The 25,408-nt window shown below is 43.5% G+C and overlaps 1 protein-coding gene across 1 annotated transcript in view; it reads left to right on the top strand.

Annotated features, from left to right (window-relative positions):
* PCSK2 (proprotein convertase subtilisin/kexin type 2) overlaps positions 1 to 25,408 on the top strand; it is a 229,894-nt gene that overhangs the window by 174,000 nt on the left and 30,486 nt on the right. Inside the window, exons 7-8 of the mRNA XM_012759525.3 lie at positions 10,767 to 10,855; positions 17,974 to 18,149. Of these exons, the coding sequence (XP_012614979.1) occupies positions 10,767 to 10,855; positions 17,974 to 18,149 (265 nt within the window). The remainder of the gene's footprint in view (positions 1 to 10,766; positions 10,856 to 17,973; positions 18,150 to 25,408) is intronic.

Here is a 25,408-nt window from a genome sequence, read left to right as displayed (position 1 = left end):
AAGAGTGTGATTGGCAGAAGTTGGAAGTATTGCTTGGGATAACTGTCCCACCTTGTAAAATTACCCAAATGGTCCATCCAAAGGTATAATATTTCTTTAGCCTGTTTCACTACTAAATATGTAAACGTAGTCTTTTTCTTCAAGTAAACATCTTGCTTATATTGTTAATTGCATATGAGAAATATCAAGACACAAAAATGTGTGGCTTGCTCAATGAAAGAATATTATAATTTTTAAACCTAGTTCTTCCCTACTATTAATGTCCTACAGTGAAGTTCATAAAAATATATGAACTTCAATTAGTGGTATAAAAATATATTATGTGTAGAACACTGTATCCATTTCTTTTACTTCTCATGGCAACCTAAGTAGTAGATAAAACAAATGTCATTGTTTTCAGTTTCATGATAAGGAAACAGGCACAGAAAAGTTAAATGGCTTCTTTGGTCAAACAGTTAATATTCAAGTCAAAGCCAAGATTAGACCCAGGCTTCAAATTACTTCTAAATCCATATTTGTACCATTCTTCTATAAGTATCATTTTTATTATTTTATACAAGAAGCGTGATGTCCAGAGAGTGGCCAGAGCCAGATCCTTAGTCTCTATAGTTAGCAAATTGACCTAACAATGTTAGGGATGGAAACAAGATACACGGATTTCAAGTGAAAATGCAGAAAAGCATAAGGAAGAAAATAGAATTCAAATTTGTAACAGTTTTAAAAGATCATTGCTGATGTCCAGTAGCACAATTCATTCTCCATCAACATCATCTGCAACTTGAAAATTATCATGCAGTGCTTGGAAGTGTGTGTTTGGAGGATGAGAATGTATTTTTAAAAAAAAGGTCCAAGAACTTTTGGAACAAAGTGTCTCTTACTCCCATGACGTCTAGCCCTAGATCCTAGCATACCCATAGCAAATAAACCACTTTCAGACCTAAGGATATGAAGTTACCAAATAAAAGTCACTAAGCCAGGGTCTAGACATAATTGGCAATGGCATCTGGAACACTGTGCTGAGAAGAGCCGTGAGGATAGCACAATTGATTACCAACTATCGGCATGAATATTGGAAAGGGCAGTAGCAACATGGGTACCAGCTACTTGCTGTCTTTCTGTAGCTAGCAGGTACTAAATTAATCTTTGTTGGATTGATCCAAACACAAAAATATAACAAACAGAATGGCTTTTCTCCAACCTCATTTTCTGAACCCAAACACAATCTCTCCCCTAATCAAATCTTCCTGAGTGATGTGCTGTTAAAAATACTCCTAAAACAAACAAACAAACAAAAACAACACTAAGGAAATGTCTTCTCTCTTAAATATTTCATTTGCAAACTTGTTCTGAAAAGTACAATTTTAAACTGGCTACAAACCTCCAATTAGTACTAATTAGTGCTGAGGGTAATAAAATTCGTCATTGTCAGTACTAAGAATTCCAAAGTGTCCAATTACCCGAGACACAGTGACAGTGACTCAGGCAAGCATGATCCCTGTGTCTTAGGGAGCCAGTGACTCAAGACAGAGGGTCCACTTTGACCAGTAAATGGGTTTTTCCAAATTATCAAGTCATTTTCGAAGATCCTCACCCACCATGGCTTGTTATTACAACGATCAGATGATGCCACCACTCAAATCATGGCCTCTGAAAACTTGGGAGGATGGGGGTGGGGGCGTCAAAGCTCAAGCCCGCAGCACTGGGAGAATCTTTGGTCCCAAAGGTTGGCACCTGATCCCGGAGGCCCAGTACTTGCCCTTGTCCCAAAGGTTGCCCAGAATCTTTGGTCCCAAAGGTTGGCAAGCACGATTCCCGCTTGGCATAAGGAGAATATGAATGACGCGTCTTCCCAGCGAGGGTTAGGATATGTTTATTTAAAAGTCCCAAAGTCCCTTTTTTAAAGTCATTAAGAGATGAAATGATATTATGCCGGGTATCTTCATCAAGATTATTACTATGGCTTGAGGCAAGAGAGAGGAGTATGGGTTGGGATGTAGAGACAATGACATTGGTCATGAGTTTGTCATTGGTAAAGCTGGGCAACAGGTACATAGAGTCTATTTTTGTCTTTGATATTTTTTTATAATAAGTACATTTTTGAAGCATAGGGTATAAAAAGAGACAATAAGCAGAGCTGGGACTTTAGTTTGCTATCACAAAATTTCTCATTTTGGTGTGCAAGCTTCTGAGGAGCTTGCAGTGCCCTGTGAGGAGACAACAGATGCCCACGTACAATGCAAAATGTAGCCAAGGCTGGAATAACACAACAAGGAGAGCTGATGCACATCTAGCGGTTACTATCTTTAAGGCACTGTTCTCAGTGCTTAGTAGATATTAATTCAATTAACATAACAACCCTCTGAAATAAGTATTACCATTATCTTCCCCATTTTGAAAACTGAAGCACAGAGAGGTTCAGTAACTTGTGCAAAGTTATACAGCTAATACGTGGTGGAGACAGGATTTGATGCCATTGAGGGGCTCATTGGTCTAGGATTCCACTGAAGGTAATAGATCGAGTTAGGGATAGGGAGCAAGTATTTAGTATATTCCAGGGCAAAAGTACAAATTTAGGCAAAGATGGGGAGCAAGGGAGGTGCAGGATCTGTCAGGAGGTGGCATGCATTTGAGTCTGGAGGTTAGAGACTGGTGCAGGGGGCCACATTCTAAGAAGGAATCACGGGAAAAGCGGAACTTCAAAGTTTTTGACAGGTTGCCAGGAGAAAGAAGAAAAATAGATTTTGTGGGTGAGTCAGAAACTGGGCAGGGGCATAGATGAGGATCATCTTCCATTGCACTCAACGAATGTCGCTACCCAGCAGCTCCAAGATCCCGGAGGCCCAGCACTTGCCCTTTGCTGGTGCAGGGTCTTCTGCTGATCCGTCATGAGCCTCTCGCCAGCTGTGCAGACACACAGGCACGCCCCTGATCCTTCAGGGGTTCTCTCCTGCACATGGGCACTAAATCCAATGCCCCATCTCTGTTCCACAGACTGGGGCTCTTCAGAAATGCTCATTTCGGCATGCACCGAAACTCTAATAAAGGGCTGACCAAGGCTGACCAACAACGGGCTTGTTGCTGTTGACTATTCCAGCCACACCACCTGCCACAAAGGCTAGTTAGAACACAGGCTGCACAGGAAAAGGCAGTGGCTCCCGATCACAGATTCTCACTGCTGTGGCAAGTAGAAAGTGAAATGCACTAGAAGGGATACTCAAGCAAGTTAAATGTTCCCCTTGGTTGGGAAATCGAATTCAACAGTAACACATCTCTTCTGGGTTTTCCATAATCTGATATCCTCTGTATTATTATTTTCCTTCAAGGGTACATTTCTTTAAGAACATATTTAAAACTCCAAGCCAAGGATGCTTTATGAAAACAAACTTCATACACATGCAGACCTGCTTTTAGAGACTATGTATATTAGAATGTCTTGCCCTGCGCTCGACTGATTTTGTAGGATTGTGCCTTTTTAAGCAGAGCAAGTGTATTCTATTGCGAGTCATTTAATAATTACATGCAGTATCTGAGCTCCAGGGGATATATTTGAGACACAGTTCAGAAATTTGCAAAAGGATTATAATTTTCTCCTAGTTTGCAATCAGAAAAATGCATTTGGCCAAACAAAATAATAATAACTCAAAATGTAAAAAGATAGAAAATAATACACATTTAATGAGCATAAATAATGTGTAAAACAGATATAATTATTTTGATGGGTGGTATCAGGATCTAGCATTCCATATTTTTCTTGCTGGCACTCAATAAATATCAATTGGCTGGTTGATGGATGGGTGGCAAACCTTTCCAGCTATGCCAAGATGTTGAGTGGCCTTGACATCTGTCCATTTTCGAGCTGCCCACTGCTCCCAAGGTTTGCAGCCTATGTTTTGTCAATAATCTTGTAGCCTTCCTCAGTTTTAGGTCAATGTTTGGTGATGCATTGCAGATCTGTATTCCATTACTGTGCTGTTGTCCATAAAAATCCCTCTTGCATAGCATTTCTTTGACAGCCATTCACCACTGAAATGTCATCCCTGCCATCGACAATATTTATGAAGCATCAGAGGATGCAGCACACTCTATCTATTAAGTCCTAAAGAGTAAGAGATTCTGGATTGGATGCAAGTCCTGGCTGCAAAAAGTTTACTATAAATTCAGGAAGAGAGAAGACATTTATTACTCAAGCAACCAAAATAGGGGGAAGGAAAAAGAATAAATGGACGCTGAAGGACATGTATCTCTATGTGAGCTAATTTGACTGATGACATTAGTTAAACCTTCAAATAAGAAAAATTTTCAGTGATTAACTTTTTTTTCTTATTAAAAATCATATTTCATTCCGAAGAGCCCTGAGCAACAGGACACAGAAGAACATGTGAGAAAAATGGCCCTCTCTGGTTGGCTATTTTCACGCTGATGTATACTGATACCTTACCCTGGTGACATTTAATGGTTTTGGAATAGATGAACATCTTTCCCTTATGTCTTTATGGACTAATTCTAAAATGGCCTCCTGGATAATAAAATGCAAACTGCTTTCGAAGACGTAATCTAACTTTTTTTTTTCATGTGCACTTCACGACTACCTCATAAGTCGATATTAGCTTAAAGGTTGCCGCTTGTAACTAATCCTTTCTGCATCCAAACCAGAGTACAGTGAAACCCAACAGAGTTCAATTTGTTAGCTATTCTGAGCCATTGGAGAAATAGTACAGGGCTTTTTTTCCTTCTAGTCCCCTATCTGGATTAGTAAAGTCTTTGTTATTTAAATGTTCCCTTCAGCGAAAAGAAATAGAGATAATATAGATTTAGGGGTTATGGAGAAAACTATAAAGATTGTAAAAGAAATACCTATATGTTGATATAATCGTTTCCACTTTGGAAGCTAATGTTTTCTGCATGCCATACAGAGACATTGGCAATAATTATTTTCTTAAAAGAGAAAAAAACAACAGATTATGGTGGACAAATGTAGTTATATTATAATAATTGCCTAGTTTGGAATGAGTGATCGCTGAATCAGTTTCCCTATCTATAAAATAAGACTAAAGCTCTCACCTTGAAAGTCTGTGTTGTGGGTTAGAGACAGGTTTACCCAGTACTTGGTACAGAGCATGGAACATGACAGGCACTCTCCAAACAGAAGCATATAGAATGGTGAAATTCAGTAAAGTGATTTCTACAGGAGCTAAGTCAATGATTCTCCAACTATTAATAGATAGACAAGTAGAAGAATTTATGCCAAAAGAATAAGTGGATGACCCAGCCACTCACTCATCTTGCTCAGACAGCCACTCTGTCATCTGAGCTTTTGACAGAAACTAGGTAACAATCAGTTCGAGGTCTTCTTGGGACAGGCCAGTCTTTTTGTCTGTTCAGACCTTCAGCTGACTGTATGAGGCCCACCCACATTATGGAGGCCAATACACTTTACTCAAATGTCTGCCAGTTTAAATGTTAACCACATCCAAAACACCCTTGCAGAAACACCCAGAATAATGTTTGGCCAAATGTCTGAGTACCCTGTGGCCTAGCCACATTGACACATAAAATTAACCATCATATTTTTTATCGGCATATTTCTTGTAGTCAGAAATAGATGATAATTAAGAGTCATGGTTAAGAGAAGGGCTTTGGAAACAGCAGGTCAGAATCTGAATTCTGGTTTTGCCCCTTAATTGAGAAGTGACTTTGTATCCCTAAGCCTCAGTTTGTTCATCTTCAAAATGGGAGTAATATTAATAACAGGCTCTTGTGAGGATTAAATAAGATAATGCATGTAACACTCTCAGCACAGTGCCAGGCCCACACTAGGTACCAATCAATGAGAGCTGTTGTATTCATATTGCCTGATATATCTTATACTATATCATGAATGCAATACATATAGAAACACATGCTTTGGGCTGGAAAAGGCAAGAGGAATGACCAAATCACTTTAATGCAAAGTCCAGCAGCATGAAAAGAAGGGGTGTGTCTGTGCCATCTCCTTGAATATCTCAAGATTCACAAGATTAAGCGTAGGGTCTCAAGTTTTCTCTGGGACACCCCAGCAGCCACTGCAGGCTGTTCAAGAAAGCCCCAACATGGTCATCATGCCAGTCTGGGTTTGAACCCTAACTCCCATCCCATGAGCCATGGGCGTCCCTCTGGCCGTGCTTATCCCTTGTATCAGCTATCTACTGCCTGATAATGCCACATAACAAATTATCCCAGAATTCAGTAGCTTGAAGCAATAAGCATTGATTGTTGCTCACAAGTCTATAGGTTAGCTGGGCAGTTCTGTCGATCTGAATAAGGCTCAGCTTCTTTCAGCTGGGCTTTCCCATGCCATGGTCAGCTGGCAGGCTGGCTGGAGGGTAACTGTCCTAGGATGATCTCACTCACATGGCTGCAGTATGGATGGATGCTGGATGGGGTAACAGGCATTACAGGTTACATGTCTTTCATCACCCAATAGGTTAGCCTGGGCTTGTTCACATGACACCTCGGCAGGCCTTCAGAAGGAAAGGAAGAAGCTGCAAGGTCTCTTGAGGCCTGAACTCATCACTTCTGCCCCATTCTTTTGTCCAAAGCAAGTCACAAGACAAGTCCAAATTCAAAGGCCCAGGACTATGAAGAGACATGACATCATGATCAATGATTAAGAAGCTTCCATTCATTGCTTACTGTTAATTAGTATCGCCTAATTTAGCAATGAAATGTTTCTTCCCATACATTCCTCTGGAGAGCCCATGACATTCATTTCCCCACTTAAAGGCCAAAATTAAAGATACAGAAGCATTATTCGATGTCTTGCCTTTGTTCAAATCAGTTCATTTGTCCTCCAGCCTTTAGTGAGCACTTTTAGGGCAGGGATGGGTTTATCACCTTCAGGTAGGGTAGTGAGGTGGTCCAGTAATAAAGCAGTGGTTGCAGACCTGGCCTAGCCACTTTCTCATTGGCACATTTGGGAAAGCACTTTCAGAGATTTCATCAGGGTTGATTACGAAATAATAACATATTAGGTTGTGAGGTATGGACTGTCCAATTTCCTTAAGTACTAAGTGACAGTTGATATCTCTGACATTTCACTTTGACATTTCTTGGGTTTTTTTGTCCTTGTTGTTTGGTTGGTTAGTTCATTTGTTGTTTTTTGTTGTTGTTGTTTTTATCGTGAAGGTACATCCTTATTCTCTCAAACACATTTTGGCTTGTGATTATCTTTCAAAAATTTTAGAGCAGTTTTTGTGAAATAATGGATAAGTCAAAAATTTGTGTTGTTTTCAAATATGAGTTCCATCATGGAACCAATGCAGGGCAGACAGCTCGAAATATCAAGAAAGTGTTTGGGAAGGATGTGGCTAATGAATGAATGCACAGTCCATCGGTGGTTTGAGAAGTTCCATTCTGGTGATTTTAATCTTGAAAACGAGTCATGTGGGTGACCTGAGACCAAGGTGGATAATGATGAGGTGAAAGTTATAGGGGGAACGAATCCATCTCAACCTACCCGTGAATTAGCAGCAAGGTTTGACATTACTATTCCAACAATATTGGACCATTTGAAACAAAGCATCAAGGTAAAGAAGCTGGATAGATGGTTCTGCGTGAATTGAACAGCATCAGAAAAGAAATCATCTCGAGACTTGCCTTTCTTTGCTATCACGACATAAAGACAAACCATTTCTATACATATTATTACATGTGATGAAAAATGGATGCTTTTTGACAATTGCAAGTGTTTGGCACAATGGTTGAATAAAAATGAAGTGCCTAAACACAGTCCAAAACTGAATGCTCATCAACAAAAAAAATGCTGTCTGTTTGGTGGTCCAGTGCTGATATTATCAGCTACAGTTTCATGAAATTTGGTCAATGGATCACAGTGGATGTCTACTGCAGCCAATCGGACAAAATGATGAGGATGCTTGCAATTAAGCAGCCGAGATTGGTCAATAGAGACAGGCCAATCCTCTTGCAAGACAATGCTCAACTACATGTCACACAAACAATGCTGCTCACACTACAGAAGATGGACTTGGAAATTCTCTGTCATCCAACATATTCATCAGACCTTGCATCAACTGACTACCACTTCTTCCAGGCTTTGGACCACTTCTTGCCAGGAAAAATATTCAATTCTCAATAAGCCGTGGAAAATGCCTTTCACAATTTTATCACCACTCACTCTCCAGATCTCTCTGCTGGTGGCATAAGTAAGCTACCATTAAGATGGCAAAACTGTGTCAATAATTTAGGCACACACTTTGATTAATTGTGCTGCTTCTTGTTTGAGATATAATAAATTAAACTTTTAATTCAAAATCAGACATTTCATATTTAATGGCCTAATAATTGTGATCAGTAGAATTAGACATGGGACTGATTTTTAAACTTTTATTTAAATACTTGTTTGTTCACATGAACCAAAGAGCAAGCAGGCAAGCCTAATTTAATCAATATCCATTAAAGTTCCATTTTAAAAATATATTAATATATGTACATATATATATAAAGCATATGTATGTACTTCATATATTATTTGACATAAGTATATATTTATGTATTTGGATGTATATATATAGTATATATGTATATATTACATGTAAATATATATGTATATAACTATAAATATATAAGTAGATTTAAGTACAAATATAAACTTAAATACATACATTTAAAGTGTATATGAATCAATATAAAGTGTACATATATTTCATTATATAATATACCTATATGTGAGCTTCCAGGCTGTTTTTTTTAGCATTTTCTTTAGCATTTTCTTCAGCATTTGGCATAAAAGGTATGGAAGCCATTTCTACGATAGATTCACCCATCAAACCATAACTAAGCTCCTTCTTAAAATCTCAAATGTGCTTTCCAGAAAACGGAAAGACAAGTGTACAGGGTTTATCCAGCACTTCAAGTTTTCACAGAGCTTTAAACAGAAGGCTCAACCTCTGCTGTGACATAGGGTGTGTGTGTGCACAATATACAGATTTCATTCCTGTTTCCAAGGGAATTTTGAACCCATGAAATATATAGTAGCCTTTGTGGAGGCAGGATTTGCTTTTGTTCATATAGAGAAAGAAAAGGTGTGTGTATGTGTATGTATTATTTCAATCCTTGGATGTGATTATTTTTAAGGGCTGGTGCAACAGCCTTCCTTACTTGTCCCAAGAGGCCGTCCCAGACAGTGTGCTAGTCAACATTGCAGAAATCGGAAACTCCTGGGGAATCGCAGCCAATGAGTCCCCCACCCTCATTTCCTGCTGGCGTGCCAGCGTTTGAGCAGTGAGTGGAAGGGCCAGCCCTCCCTGCCCTGTGTCTTCAGCAGGCCTTGCTCACACTGTCCCTGCAGACCTGGCAGCGTGGCCCATTCAACTCATCAGTTGCTCCACAGACCATTAAAGTGGATTTTTCAGAGCCGGGGCTGATAGTTTCAGATGACTTATACCGTTGGAATGTTCCACATCTTGAATATGCTGTTTGGGGCTTAAAACACAGTACACTGACTGATTCAGAGTTTATACCTGTTTCAGTTCTCTATTGCTGCTTAACAAACGTTAGCAGCTTAAAAAAGAACAAACACTTCTTTGTTCACAAGCTTGGAACCTCGGCCAGCTCCACAGGAATAGCCTGTCTCTCTCCCCATGCTGCTGACTGGGCCATTTGTCCAGGTCTGGAGGATGAAGGTGGCTTCCCTCACACATCAGTTTCCACCATGGAGGTGGCTGGGCCTCCCTCTCTCCATGGAGCCTCGTCCATTCCTAGGCTAGCCCACATTCCTCATCCATTCCTAGGCTAGCCCACATTCTTCATCCACTCCTAGGCTAGCCCATGTTCCTCTACATGGCAACTGGCACCAGAGGATGGAAGTGGAAACTGCCAAGCCTCTTAAGAAGTGGCATATCATCCTTCCGCTTCATTCTCTGGGTCAAAGCAGGCCACCCCAACACAAGGGGAGGGCAAATGCATATGGAACAGGAGTAACTGTTTGGAACCCTTATAAGGGAGGAGAGAACAGCAGAAGGGAGAAAATGAATGGAATTACAGTCTCTGTTGCAGACAACATTCTAGACTATGAGGCCATTCTCTTCTCAGAGAAGGCCTTGCTCAAAATTGTAAGGCCAGGCAAGTCTTGGAACGATCATCTAAGCCTCAGATTCCTAATGTGGCCAGCCTCAAAGGTTCTGTAGACCCCTTAAAATTCTATGCAAAGTGTTGCCCGTGTATTTTTATTCCTGGATGGAAGGGAGCATCATAGTATTCAATATGTTCTCAAAGGAGACTATGATCCAATAAAGGTAAGTAACCATATCCCATTACTGACAGGTAGGGTTACACCCCTGTGCACTGAACCAGCCTTGAAAATAAGCAGCACCCCACAATTCTAGTGCTTAAAAAAAATCAGAGCCATTCCAACCATCACAACCCTGTTTTTATATTGTGTTACATTTTTACAGAAACTTCTGTGTTTTCTGTAAGAAGATACTTCAAATTTTGAAGTAAAAACCAAATGTTAAGGCTGAAAATGTTCTGAGAAGCCTTTCTATGACAGAAAAAAAAACCCCAAGGTCAAGAAAACAACCCAGAAGGGCCAGAGGGAAGGAAGGAGAAGTTGTATGTACAGATGGAAAATTGGGTGGGCCACGTGCTAGCCCAACTCTAGCTGAACCATTGAAAAGAATCAAATTATTTCAACTTGATGGAATTTAAAGACCCTGGTCTAAATTATTTTCATTCTGTATCTAATGTGCCTTATTTATTTTTTTCCAAAGCCATGGGACCCGATGTGCGGGAGAAGTTTCTGCTGCAGCCAACAACAATATCTGTGGGGTTGGAGTGGCATACAACTCCAAGGTCGCAGGTAAGCTGTCCCTGCCAAACAGCCAGCCCCAGAAGGGACCACACACTTTGGTCTCCAGCCCAGCCAGGGTCCAGCAAAAAAAAAAAAAAAAAAAAAATTTCCACTAAGGAAGGAGAGCTAGGATCCATAGATTTAGCATAAATGAAAAAAAGCATTTTTTTTTATTTTAGCCTTCATGGCAATATGAATATATTTTAAAATTTTTAATTTAAGCATAATATAAATAAAGAAAAGTGTGCCAAGCATAAGCACACAGCTCAATGAATTCTCATAAAGTAGGCACACCCATAGAATGATCAGGAAATAAAACATGTGAGCACCCCAAGGCCCCCCTCATGTTCCCTCCCAGTTACTACCCGAACACTCAAGAATAGCCACAGTCCTGCTTCCTAACAGCAAAAACTAGTTATTGCCAGTTTTTTTAACTTTATATAAATGGAATTGTATAGTCACTACTCTTGTCTGTCAATGTCAATAATATTTTAATAAGACTCAACTATAAGATTATAGAATATAAGCAGGTGTGTACAAATTATTTGTAAACGTACTCAGAGCAAATGTTTTGCACAATGGATCTCATCTTTAAAAAGACATATGCCACCTAGAACTTTTTTATTAAGTTCCATTGGGTAGGATATTTAACAATTTCCCCTTTACAGACGCTTTAGAAATGAGAGTGGCAAGTCACTGGAAATTTAGAAACCAACATTTCTACCCTACCACTACCAAAAAAAAAAAGAGAGAAGGAGAAAGTGACAAAGATAGAGAGATTCATAAGCTTTCAGTAAGATGCCTAAGAGTGGCTCCTGTCTTGTTCCAAGTTTTGCATCAAATTGGTTAATTTATTCAGGCTGAGTCACCCAACCTTGTTTTTCTTTCTTGCTTGCTTGCTTTTTTTTTTTTTTTAAACAACAACTGTCTTGATATTTTTTTCTGGCAATTTAATGGAACTGTAAACGTACTTTCTGCTGACACTTGCATTTCCAGGGAACTAAATAAAACAAAAGTAACCTATACAAACCCACTATTAATCTCTTTCAGCACTGTTTGCTAAGAGGCTTGCCTGAAATGGGTGCTGAATTTCACAAAAGAATACATCTGGAGGTTTCTGAAATGTAAACAGAGAAGGCTTTGTCCCTCGTTCAGTTTCAGCTCTCTTTACCTTGTGTGTATCCAAAACGCTGGCATTAAAATGTCAGGAGCCATTATGAGCTCAAGGGAAAAAACATCGCTCAGTTAATATTTTATAAGCCAGGCTCATACCTACGGTGGTATCTGAGATGAGGCCGGTCTCTGCTCACAGGACAGAACTGGAGGCAACTGAAAAATTCAAACCTGGGTTACCCAAAGGTAACCGGTTTTTTGGAACAAAGAACTGCCTGCAATGGTTAAAAGAGTTAGGGGCAGCCCGTAGCTTTCTGGAGGTTCATGGAGGAGATCTTTTCCCATCTGCTTCTTTTCTCTTTTTCTCTTCTGTCTTATTATTTACATTCTGAAAACATCTGAGCTGTTCATCAAATGTGCCTAATTCTCCTGCTCTCTTAGTTTGGATTTCCTCCTGACAGAGCGAGCTGAGACAAGGATTTCGATATAAGCAGTTTAGTATGTGGGAGGTGGTCCCTCTTGGTTCCGTGGGAGGGGGTCCCGAGAAGCCAGAATGAGGGAATGAGGAAGGAAGGCAGCAAAGAGGGAGTGGGTTGGTGAGCTGGTTAGTCTCATGGACAACTGGTCCTGCAGGTGCCCCTCTCAGAGGGTGTGGGGAACACCCCTCAGAATTGTCCCCCTAAGGTGAGGAGGCTGGAGAGTTACTCCACCAAATCCCATAGTTCACAGGCTAGGGGTAGCTCCAGGGCCGTGAACACCCTGGTCTGTCCAGCCTGCCCAGCTCACTTGGGCTGAGCAGAGCTCCCAGGGCAGAGAATGCCCCAGGCAGGAAGACGGGGACCAGACCACAGAATCCCCGCAGGGTGCAATGGCCTCTGCCTCACCGGCTGAATGCAGCCTGGTACCTCAAAGACCTCACAGTGCTTCTGTGAAACCCCAGGATAGCTCAGGCGTCATGGAGCAACACTTTGAGGTTCCAGAAACAAAGAACAGAGGAGGAGAGGGCATGCCCAGCTGCACAAAGATTTGAAGCAAGGGTGCCTCCTTTCTCCCTTTTTCCCACTGCCTTAGCCCCGGCTTTGCTCCTTTGTGACCACTCACTCACGCTGGTTCTAACTGTTCAAGGGTTTAGGAGCCTCTAATCCCATCCCTGTGTCCTTTGGGGCACCCAATGTCCTCGGCTCCCTGAGAGAATGAATTCTGCTTGAGAAAGTACTAGAGAGTTACTCGTGAATTGCAAACAAAAGCAGAGTTTCAGCCCCCGCTTGACCTTACAGACTAGAGAGAACATTTTATTCATCCTGGCTGGCAATTCCAAAAGTTGGCTGATTTTTAATTATTTGCTAACAATGAGCCAACCCCTTCCAGAGAATCTTTCCTTTGAGAAGCTTTCTGAGCTGCCGAGGTCGAAAGCGCCACCTGCTGACCAATGCAGTTCATTGCCAGTCCCTGGAAGTCCCAGGGTGTTCAGTTTCGAGCTAGTGAGGTGCTAGGGCAATGTTTTCCAAAAAAGCCCACAGTTAAAATGCTGTTGAATCTTAGTCCAGAGATGGAAAGAGGAGTGGAGATGAGATTAGAAATTGAAGGGGGAAAGGGGAAAAAAGAGCAGTGAGCATCTCTTCATCTGCTGGTTGCCTGTTGGGATCATCTTCTGTTCATAAACTTTGCTCATTTTTCCATCAGTGGGTCCTGTCTTTTTCTTGCTGGTTTGTAGGCATTCTTGGCATGTCCTAGACATTAGCTGCTGATCTGTTTTAATCAGTGCGAATATCTTCTCCGTATCTATCTTCATTTCAGACTTTCACATGAGACCACTAGTCGCTCTCAATTCCCTCTTTGCATGTCGTTCTAGCTGGGGATCCAGTTTTATTTTTCTCCAAATAGTGAACCAGTGTTCCCAACACCACCTATTCAACAACGCTTCCTGTCCCTTTGATGTATGGTACCACCTTTATTGTATATTAAGTTCCCCTATATGCATGGCGCAATCTCTGGGTCAATACAATTTAGATAAAACCTCCTAGCAAATATCAATTTTAAAATGTAGTCATGCTCCTTCTAGTGGCCCTTGGTATATGCGCTTCCCTCTGCCCACAATACCTCCCCCTGTGCTCACCCCTCTGCATCCTTCAGCTTTCAGGTCCCCCATGTGCCTCCCCCAACACCACCTCCCCAACCAGTTTCCTCGCCCACACTTGGTAAACAGCACCCTGAGCTTTTCCTTTCTGGTGAGTTTTCCAAACCACTCGCTACTGTTGGTTATTGCATATTCTTGTGCAGGGTTATTTGATTAATATCTTTCTCCCCCAGCAGGCAACAGTTAGGGAGGTGCTGGGGCCATGTCTGTTTGCTCTGTCCTCAGCACCTAGAACAGGGTCTGGCACACAGGGGACGCTCAAGCCATCTGTGCTTAACAGCAGAAAGCAAGGAAGGAAGGAAGAGAGGGAAGGGTCAATGAGTAAGCCCATTAATAAGCAGTACAGATTAATTATTGAATAAAAAGAGTGGATGGGTGAATGGAGTTGAGGGTTTAAGGATCTAAGGACCCAAGGCTGATGGAGTTTCTACTTAGGCAGTAAAAGCATCTCCTCTTCTACTGCATCATCTCACCCTTGCTACTTTATCCCAATCAAATCAGTTCCAAGGAGACCTGGGCCTTCTTCATCCTCCTCCTCTCCATCTCAAGGGCACCATGGGAATGTCCCAAGGCCAGCACTACTACCCATACCAGTAGGAGCTGCCCAGGTCCCAGCAGTGAAGACAGACTGGTGACCTCTTCTTTGCCCAATGCCTGAACCACTCCAGGCTAATGGGGCACCAAGATCATGCGTCATTCAGGTATTGGTAATAGAATTTGTGACTTTTTCAGGGGCTCATCTTTCCCACTTATCCATCAAAATCTCCAAATCTTCGGCCCCCAAAGGGCTCTGAGATTGTTAGTCCAAACACCCACAATACCTGCATAATGATAAAAATAATATTAATAATAATAATTAACATCTATTGACTCTTACTATGTGTCAGACACAATGTAAAACCCTATACCCATTTAACCCTCTTTACAACCCTATCATACATTATTATATATAACATATACTTTATCTATTATTATCACTCTTTCACAGAAAACAAAACTGAAATACAGAGGCCACAGAGCTAGTTGTGTAACAATTTTGCACCCCAGTGCCCACTGGGCCCAGAACTTCTACCCTTGGCCTCTGCACTAAAGTGCTTGAAAAACTTACCTTTCCCCCCTTGTGATATAGTATGGATCCAGTCTGGAACTACACCTCTGATCATTAATGTAGTGCGCAGGCCTGCCTGGAGGGTGGCACAGGGACGCTGGATGTGTGCTCTGTGTCTGTCCTCCCCCACCGAATCACATCTGCCAGTAGAGCAAGCTCCTTTTACTAACCTCTCTCTCTCTCCCTTTCCCTGTCTCTCTTTCTCTCTCTTTCTCCATCCTCCTATATCTCCTAGAGCGTCCAAGGGCAGAGGAAAGGCCCTCCCTAAAAACCCTTGGGTCACCCTGAGCCTCTGTCTTGGCTGCTAATGGTGCAGTAGCTTGCAAAATTAATACTGTATCTCATTCGATTAATGTATGCCTCATTCCTCTTGAGCTTAACGAGATTAAAAGAATGTCGGGCGCCTGGCCCCTGAGTATGAATGAGTGGCAGGCTTGCTCCCCCGTCTGTGGCTGCCCCGCCTCCCTTAATGCTACAATAGTCAGAAGATGAATACACGTCAGCCCTGATGTTCTTGTGCAGCACAAAGGGAGCCCATGAGGGAAGGAAGAGGGAGAGAAGCAGAGAGACAAGAGCCATGAGGAGGAAGAGGGTTCAAGGCTGTGTGCACCGTGCCCAGCCCTGACAAAATCCAGGATTGCCATTGCTTGGCTTGTGGGGCAGTCTGGTTTGTGGGGCAATCAAGGAGCACTTTGCCCAGGGCTGAAATTCTCTCGCCTTCCAGTCAGGGTGGGCTGTTCAGTCTTGGTCATCTGGGCACTAGGCAAGTTCAAGGGCATCTCAGCTTTCTCCATTCAGGCAAATGTCAGCCTCTCTGTGTTTATTTCCCACCCACAGAGCGGGCATGACTTCACACAAGAAGAAAATGCATTGTTCACTTTATTCTGTGGCCTGTTGGCTACCTTTGTTGAATAAATCTCTTAAATAAATAAAGTATAGGTAGACCAAAAGCAAAATATAGAGTTTTAAATTTCCTGTCTCCTTATAAAATGAACCATAAATTCAACTTACAGAAAGTTCAAACCAAAGAGTGAATTTATTCTGAATAAGCTTCCTCCAGGAGAAAGGATGTTAACTGATAATTGGATGTTTGTTAGCAAAAGTGGTGACCTGACTTACAGAATAATGTTAATAGTAGAAGATGGATGATCTGGGCCTGTTATTATTTGTTCTTCTAGACCGGTTATTCCTGTTGGGGAGAAAAAGCAACTAAATAATGTAATAACAATGGTCATTTATTCGCAAAATATTTGTCAAGCTTAAGATAAATACCAAGCATCATGCTGATCCTCAGGGCCACAGAAGTGAACAAAATAGACACCTTCCCTGTACTCAAAGCCCTTGCCATCTGGTGGTGTAGGAAACATTCAAATAAGCAATTGTAATAGGAGGTTAAAAGTGCAGTGCTGGGGTGGGGGGTAAGGGGGTGGTGCAAACCACGCAAGGGGTGCTCTATGAGTCCCTGAAGAGGAAAGAGAGACCCTGGGGTCTCCTGAGGTTGGACAATAGTTGACCCTTAAGAAAGAAATCCATTTCATGTCAATTTCTTGCCCTGCAAGAACCTGGGTTGCCCTTATTTAAGTTGATTTGCATACCATATTAGATAGTGAAGCGCGTGAAATAAATGTCCTTGATAATAATGTCCTTTGACCACCAGGGACAGACAAGGAAGGAGTGTCAAGATCCAGGTTTTGACTATGCCAGGCCCAGACCCTTCATTCCATAATCCCAGTGGATGGAAAGAATTAGGTCAGCTTCACTGACACCCCAGGCTGCCTGCCACGGAATAGTGCACCAGGTGACTCATCCCGGTGACAAAGTCCCATAGCGAGCAACAGGGCGCCAAGCAGCCAGGCTTTGAGGATAGCGAAGAAGAAACAAAACGCCCATCCCATTGGCGGCTGGCTGCTGACATAACCCTGGCGTGGCCTTTGTGCCTCGCCAGAGGGGGACATGAGAGATGGGATCCTCAGCCTTCAGCACAGGCAGCTGGGACTGGGATGGAGGCCACCCACACCCCTTCTGCCTGTGTCCCTGTGTCACCGGATTACACTATCCTGAACTGCAGGACTCTGCTCCTTTCCAACTTCCAGCAAGAGTCACTCCTACCAGGCATCAGAGAACACCACCCACCCACATGGAGCAGAATGAGGAGGTGGCTGCATCACACGCCCCATTGCTAATACAGTTTAGAATAATCCACTCGCCATTTCTGCCCTCCCCAAAGTCCCTTCTCAGCTACAGTGCAACTAGGTGTCCCTCTTTCCTGGCCCACCGCACCCCTTGCACTGAGCCTGTGCCTCCCTCTGCCCTCTACCCCCTGCGTCCTGCCCTAATGTCTCCTTAAATATCAAATACCAATTTCCTCCCCACCTGACATGCGCAATAGCTTTATTTCGCCCCTGAAACTCGGCCCCAGTCTACACCCACTTCCTTGGGGCTGAGGTTCCGCTTAGACACAGGCTTATCAAGGAATCTCTTCAACAAACATGTTCTCTCCCCATTAGGAATTCATCCTTGTAAGGTTTGCTAGGAGAATAAATTTTCTTCAAATAGTTACATAAGGAGAAGTGTGATGGGAGGGGAGGGATCCAAACAGGAGAGAGTGGGTCGGTCTGTGCCTCCTTCTTGACCCTCGGACCCCACGGTGTCCCCCAGAGCACCCAGGGTCACCACCCCATCCAAGAACATGCAGGGCCCGAGCCCTCCTCCACCCCACGTGTCCCCCGGACACCCAAGCCTGGTGTTCTCTGCTCCCGCTGTCCCCAGGCATCCGGATGCTGGACCAGCCGTTTATGACAGACATCATCGAGGCCTCCTCCATCAGCCACATGCCGCAGCTGATCGACATCTACAGCGCCAGCTGGGGCCCCACGGACAACGGCAAGACGGTGGACGGGCCCCGGGAGCTCACGCTGCAGGCCATGGCTGACGGCGTGAACAAGGTAACGCGGGCGGGCGGGGACCCCGCGGGGCGGGGCGCTGCGGGGCTGCCCTGCATGCCAACCCCTGTCCTGCAGGAAACCCACCCCCACGCCGGGCGTGTAGCCAAGCGGGAGGCCGGTTGGAGGCGACAGGGGAGACGGGATGCAGGACTGGGCCCTGCGAAGGAGACAGGGAGGGTAGGGGGCAGGGGAAAGGGGTGGAGGGTGGGGGGTGGTATCAGAGTGCAGGTGGGAAGGGGCCTGTGCTGGTGCCCCCAGTCGCTGGGTTGTGGATAGGAGCAGCGGGAGAGCATCCTGCTCCCCATCCCCCTCCCCCTCCCCCTCAAGATGCTCGCGCAGTGGGAGGTCTGAACAGAGCCCCTCCCCCAATGAGATTAGCCCTGGGGAATGGAGGAGCCCAGAAGGGAGTGGGCAGAACCTACTTCAGACTCGTCACTCAGCGTCCCCATTCCTCACCTTCTTCTGTGAAATGGTCTACGTCAGTGGTTCTCAAAGTGTGGCCACTGGCCCACCTGGGAGTGTGAGAAATGCAGAATCTAGCCCCCTCCCCACCTGATGCATCAGACACCACATTTTAAGAAGATCCCATTAAGTTTGAGAGAGATGGCTCTGTGTGACCTCTGGGATCTGTATCATGGAGCTCTAAGATACTAAAACTCTAATCTATGGTTTTTTAAAACCTACAATGAATAGAAAGGGGCAGTGGAGGGGACTCATTTTCTGGAAGTGACAGCACTGTTTCCTCATCAGTACAATGGTTGGATGGTTTGTTTGATGACTGAGCCATACGCTCAGTTTGTCTGTGTGTTACAGGAGCAGAGGCCCAAGGGGTTTCTTGTTAGAGCGTACCAGAAGGGATGAGGGCAGTGAGATGGACTTGGGCAGGGCCTGGCACAGCCTGGGACCAGACAGACATTCTGATCCAAGGCGGCTGCAGGACGGCCAGCCGCAAGAGTGTGTGGAGAGCCACGTGGGGGCTCCGCAGTCACCAAGCTGCACCGTGCTCACCCTGCTGGTTTCTCCCTGGCTTTGCGTCTCCCTCCCTTCAACCCATTCTTCCTCCTCCTTGAGGCTGATGCTCAGGTGGTGTTTCTCCTCGGATACAGCCCCATTAGCACGCTGGCTTGCCACAACCTGTCAGCCTCTGTTCCGGCTGCTACCTGCCCCCGGTGATGTTGGAAAAATTTTGGCCCCAAATTAGAGGAGACACCCTCCCCAGATGAGGCTCCAACACTAAGAAATGTGGTTCTGACACCCGTGCAGACCACCGGCCGCCTTGGCAGAGAGGGTTCTTCACCTCCGTGCAAGAAAGCATTCAAACTCAGGGTCACACACACGAAGCAATGAAATTTACTAAAGAAAGAGTATGGGGGGCATAGGCAATATACCTAACCTTAACATTTGTACCCCCATAATATGCTGAAATAAAAAATAAATTTAAAAAAAAAAGAGTATAGAAAGTATAGTACACTCTCAAAGATGATAGTGTATTGCTCCAATAACGAACAGCATCACCCCAGGGTTCGGGTCTGTCCTTTTATATTAAATCTTAATGCTATGCTAAACTGGGGGCATGATATTCGTGGATTTTCTGGGAAAGCAGTGGAGAGTTCCTAGAACCAGGAACCCTCTCCTTTCTTCACCTTATAGGGTAACTTCCGGGAGTTGCCATGGCATTTGTAAACTGTCATGGTGCTTGTGGGTGTGATTTTACTATGTTGATGAGGGTAGTTCATTTAGCTCAATGGTGTGCATGCCCCAATTAAAGCCATTCCCCCTTTTACCTTAAATAAAGATGTTATGGCTAAAGTAAAATAACTAAAAGGTCCCTATTGGTGACATTTATCCTAGCGAAGCTTATCCGTGTTCTTGTGACTTTGTTATTCCATTGGCCTTCTCCTTCTGCCCCCTGCCCTAACTGCCTGCAGGGTGTGACTCCTGTCTCAATTTTGTTAGAAAGATTCAGAACTTGAAGGGTCAGGTGTCAGTCAGAAGGTCTCTAACAAAACCCCTTTCTTTCTACTACTGATAACATCAAATGATAGTCGTCTGTATTCACCCTGTCTTCTCAGCCTCTGATGGAGAAGTTTCTTCTGAGCTGTTGAATTCTTTCAAAGGTCTGAACAGGAATATATGACCATATGCTCCCCTTCAGTCCTGGGTTCAGTTATGTCCCCAAATATTCATATACTGCAGTCCTAACACCCAGTACCTCAAATGTGACCTTATTTGGAAATGAGGTCATTGCAGATGTAATTAGTAAGACGAGGTCATACTGCAGTAGGCTGGGCCCCTAATTCAGTATGCCATGGGAAGATGAAGGCAGATGTTGGGTGATACATCTACAACCAAGGACCACCAAAGGTGGCCAACAACCCACCAGAAGCTAGAGGAGAGTGTGGAATAGATTCTTCCTCACAGCCTCAGACAGAACCAGCTCTGCTGACACTTCTACCTTGGACTTCTAGCTTCCAGAACTGCTAAGCAACACATTTCTGTTGTTTATGCTACACAGCTTGTAGTACTTTATTGTAGCAGCCCTAAAAAACTAATACTCCCTTCCAGTTTTAGAATGGACAGTCAAAAAAAAGAGACTCAGTTAGACTTGAGCAGTATAGAATTGACCCGGCCAGTTTTCAAGGCCACCTTGATGTCACCTGGCTTTCTTGTTTATAGCCAAGATGGTTGATAGTTGGTCCAATTATAATTTTTTTTCTTCATGTTTGGGACTTTGAGAAGTCTCCTTTTCCCATTCTCTAACACAGCCTGCAAAAATTATGTTATACTAGGAGAGAAAAATGCTTCTGACTTAGGGGCAGTGCCATGCTAAAATTGCTCCTGGTGCATCACATTGGTAGCTTGAAATTAGACATGGAAATTGGCAAACACTGTAAATAATGTCCTTTATGCCCTCTTCAGAAAGCTGGTTGTTAAACATTTGCCAGCACACCCCTGTTAGAGGACTCTGCTGGCCTCCCTGAAATTATAGCATTTAGAGACCTATGTATTCTCCCTGCAAGTAAAAGTCAGCCTTGCCTTAATGGATCTCAGAATTCCCTTTGGGAAGGGAAAAAACTGGAGGCAAAAACATATGAAACCCTAAGGCTTTGTGTTTCCCCAAAATGACAATTTCCCAACCAGATTGTGGAGGACAACTTTTCTAAGTCAAGTAAAGCCGTCACACCTTGAGAGATTCAGCAGTCTTGCATTTAACACAAGGATCCCAGAAATGCATTTACAAAATGGGAAACAAAGTCCCTCAAGTGAACAGCATCATGATGGCAGCTAAATACTGATTGCCACCTCCAGGGGGATCCATTGAAGAAATAATGAAGAGATGTTTTATTACAAGGTTATGCCAATCTGCTGTTGAAATTCAACCCATCTGAAACAGCAACAAAGACCCTGACATTCCAGTGGCACAATGCAATTTACAAAGAATATCTACCCACAGGATTGGGTAGCAGGAGGTAATGTCCCTGCTCTGCTTCAATACCCGGTCCCCTTAAGGAGTACTTAGGATGAAACTTTTGACACACAAACAGCTTGTTTCCTTATTGAATAATTCACTATGTGGCTTGAGAGAAATGGTTACACGTCCAAGCTCAGGACCAGGTGACAGCAGGCACCCAGGGAGGCACTTGGCAGATGCCCCCTTTCCCCGGCAGACATAGATTTTTCAGTGAAAGGCATCTTTTTTTTTTTACATCCGAGGCCAAAAAAGAGTCAGGCAAATAGTTGGTGTCTGCCCTCCATTCCAATTTACAATGCAGATAGCGCTCAATGCAGCACACCCCTGAGTGGCTCCTGTCATTTTCCAAGGACTTCTGACCTGCTCCACCACATCTCAAAGCTGGGTGTTTCTGTCTCCTCCATCTGTAGCCTCCCTGGCTGCAAGTAAAATGGCCCTTTCACGGGTGATTGTCCTGCAAAATATGCCAAGCGCTCTCAAGCTTAAGAGAAAAATTGTTATGACTGATCTTCAGATGACAGCATGTAAATATTTTAGAAAGTGAAGTGAGTCTGATGAAAAATACATGATTTCTCATTTGACTTTTTCCCCAAGCTGCGGGAATGATTCTTTCCTTGTTTCAAGGTGACATTTTTTTGGACAATATTGTAGAATTTTGTGAGTGGTGATGTATTATACATTAGCAAAGATTTTTCTCCCAGTTACTTCAGTTGTCTGGTCTACTCTAAAGGAAAATCTATCTCTGAAAGGTGAAGATCATCTGGAAGGTCATCTCCACAGAAATAAAGGAGTCAGATAATTATCTACTGCACAAAGACAATTCTCATGTTTGTCTTTGAATATTAGCATCCTGCATATATGTTTTGTTTGACCAACAGAGAAATGATTTAGAAAGGAAGAGGAAAAAGAAGAGGAGAATAAAAGATCCCTACCAGGGCATGCATTGTTTTGCCACAGACCTCACCATTCCTAATTGTCTGATGCCTGCTTCACATATAAACATCACCTACCTGGCTCCTTAGGAACTCGAGTTTGCATCTGTCTCCTAAGTTTGTTCAATAAATACTTGAGGGAGGCAGCAAGGAGTAGGCAAGAAGGAAATCTTCTTTCCTTTGCTTATTTTAATCCTTTGTACTTTGACCTTGTAGTCTACATGTTGGATTTATAGTTAAAGCATTTTTTACATCATATACAGGAAGTGGGTGACAATCAGAGACCCCTAAATTATGAGATAGTCCAATGACTGACTTCTTTCTTAGTTTGGGATCCCCCAGAAGCAGACTCTGAGATAAGATTTGAGTTCAGGAAGTTTACTGGAGAGGTAAGGGGAATACCAGTGCTGAATGAGAGGTATGACAGGGAAGGAGAGGGGCCGGTGCAGGGCATGTTACCCAGCCAGCTACCTCTGTGAGCAACTGAAGCTCATACCCACCAGGAAACTGCAGAAAACCATGTAGAACACATACTCAAGTGATCCTACCCTATGGCAAAGGAGCTAAAAGCCATTGGTTGAGGTTTGCTCCCAAAAGATATAAATGGCCCAGCACTTTCAGTCTGGGGGCAGGTATGTAGAGGAGCCTTCAGCCTCTTGGAAGGAAGCCCTTAAACAAGAAGATGCATATGCTGGCATTTAGAAATTCTTAGACACAAGAGATCCTAAGGTCCAAGGGATACAGGCCAATGCCAACTGCCATCTGCCACAACCGCCAGAGTGCAGTTTGAGCAAAACCTAATCTAAGACTTCATCACCAAGAGTCATCCCTGATGGGTCTACTGTTCGGAAAAAGGACGTAGCCCTTGCAAAGAAGCTGATGGAGCAACAAAGACCAGCCGTTATGGGGCGCAGCATCTTGTTTTGCTCTGACAACCAAAAGGGGAATTCAGACAACGCTAGAGGGTCTTGGAAGTGACAATTGATTCATGAACTTCTTTCCACATCTTGAGGAAATGCAGCCACCCAGGGCAACCCTGGCACACCTTTGGCTGTCTCTGATGACTACATCCCAACCTCTTATTAATCACTCTTTAGGTTGCTGCTTGGAGGGAACAGCTTAGGAGTATTTAAAGACAAAGCTACAGAAAATTCTGTGCAGATGAGACAGAGCATTGATTATTTATTCCCAGAGAGGTTGCAAAGGGCACAAGCACAGATCTGAGGTCTTCCTGCTGAAACGTATGGAGAAGGGACCCTGGTAAAAAAGCCACCATCCGGGAAGGGAGGTGGCAGAGGGCTGCCTGGGGAGACAGTGATTAATCAGGCGTGGTCAAGGAGAGGCCACAGTGCTGCCTGCTGAAATTTAATCAGAGCCAAGGGTCTGACACCGAGGCAGCGAGTGCCAAGGCCTCTGGCAGGCGATGGATGCCTCCTGCCAGGGAGCTCTCGGGAATACTCCAGGAGCCCTGATTTATATGCTCTACGGCCAGACGAAGGCTTGCCGCAGCGTGGTCTGCGACTCAGCCTGTGAAACAGTCAGTGCCATTACAATCCCTCTTTTCATTTCTGAGATAAAGAAAAATAGAAGAAAAGTCTGGTGGGTTTCAGATGATCCTTGTGACCAGTCATCCCACTTTGCCTGGGACTTTCGTGTTTTTGGCACTGAAAGTCACGCATCCCAGGAAACCCCTCAATCCTGGGCAAACCAAGACAGTTGGTCACCCATTCCTTTGACTTTATCGATGGTGTTGACCCATCTGGGCAGAGTGAGAAATTGATTCAGGTGAAAGACTGATGTGAACGTAAACTCCTCACCAGCACCTTTCACATCAGAAAGGTTAATCACCATGATGTGTCTGTGTCCTTCGAGCAGAGAGACAGGATTCTGACTTCCAAGGTGGTTACATTGCAAGCCAGGCAATAATTTAAAAAAGATGACTGCAGGTGCCATTAAACATTGGGTGGAGTTAAGGATTTAAACCAGAGGCTAAGGGTGACCACAGCATCCTTAATTTGCCAGAAAACCTGACACCCTACTCCTACTGAACTCCCACAGAACCAGCAAGGGCTTTGCAGTGTCTAGCACTGACCAGTAAATGTTTCAGCCTAGAAATGATACTACGTATGACTCCCACTTATAACTCATTGGTTAAAATGACTTACAAAGCCCAACCCAATCATAAGGAGGCTTTATGATGGGTTCAGACAGTGGGCAGCTAGAAATATTTAGCAAACAACAACAATGGCTACCAGAAATGAGCCCAGAAAAATAGTTAGGTGACCTTAAAAGGTAACCAGTAATCTAGTGAGGACAAATACACAAATGTCAAAGATGTTTGTGAATAGTTTGAATAAAATTGCTTCATGAACTATAAGTGCAGAAGGCAATATTTATAAATGAACACATTGCCTTATATGGTATTTAAAATATGCGTTTGATGGCTGGGCGTGGTGGCTGGCATCTATAATCCTAGCACTCTGAAAGGCTGAGGTGGGAGGTTCACTTGAGCCCAGGAGTTTGAGACCAGCCTGAGCAAGAGTGAGACCCCATGTCTACAAAAAATAGAAAACTTAGCCAGGCATGGTGGTCACACCTGTAGTCCCAGCCAGTAAGGAGGCTGAGGCAGGAGGATTGCCTGAGCTCAGCAGTTTGAGGTTGCTGTGAACTATGATGATGCCACTGCAGTCTACCCAGGGTGACAGAGTAAGACTCTGTCTCAAAAAATAAATAAATAAATAAATAAATAAATAAATAAATAAAATATGTGTTTGTAAAACGTACATATTTTAAAAATAGATTTAATAATAGATTAAAGTAATATAATGGAAAAATTTCTGCAAGTCAAAAACGCA

Source organism: Microcebus murinus, chromosome 16 (assembly GCF_040939455.1).
Source record: "Microcebus murinus isolate Inina chromosome 16, M.murinus_Inina_mat1.0, whole genome shotgun sequence".
NCBI lineage: Eukaryota > Metazoa > Chordata > Mammalia > Primates > Cheirogaleidae > Microcebus > Microcebus murinus.
Note: the sequence above shows the minus strand (reverse complement) of the source record. Positions and strands in the feature narration are given on the sequence as shown.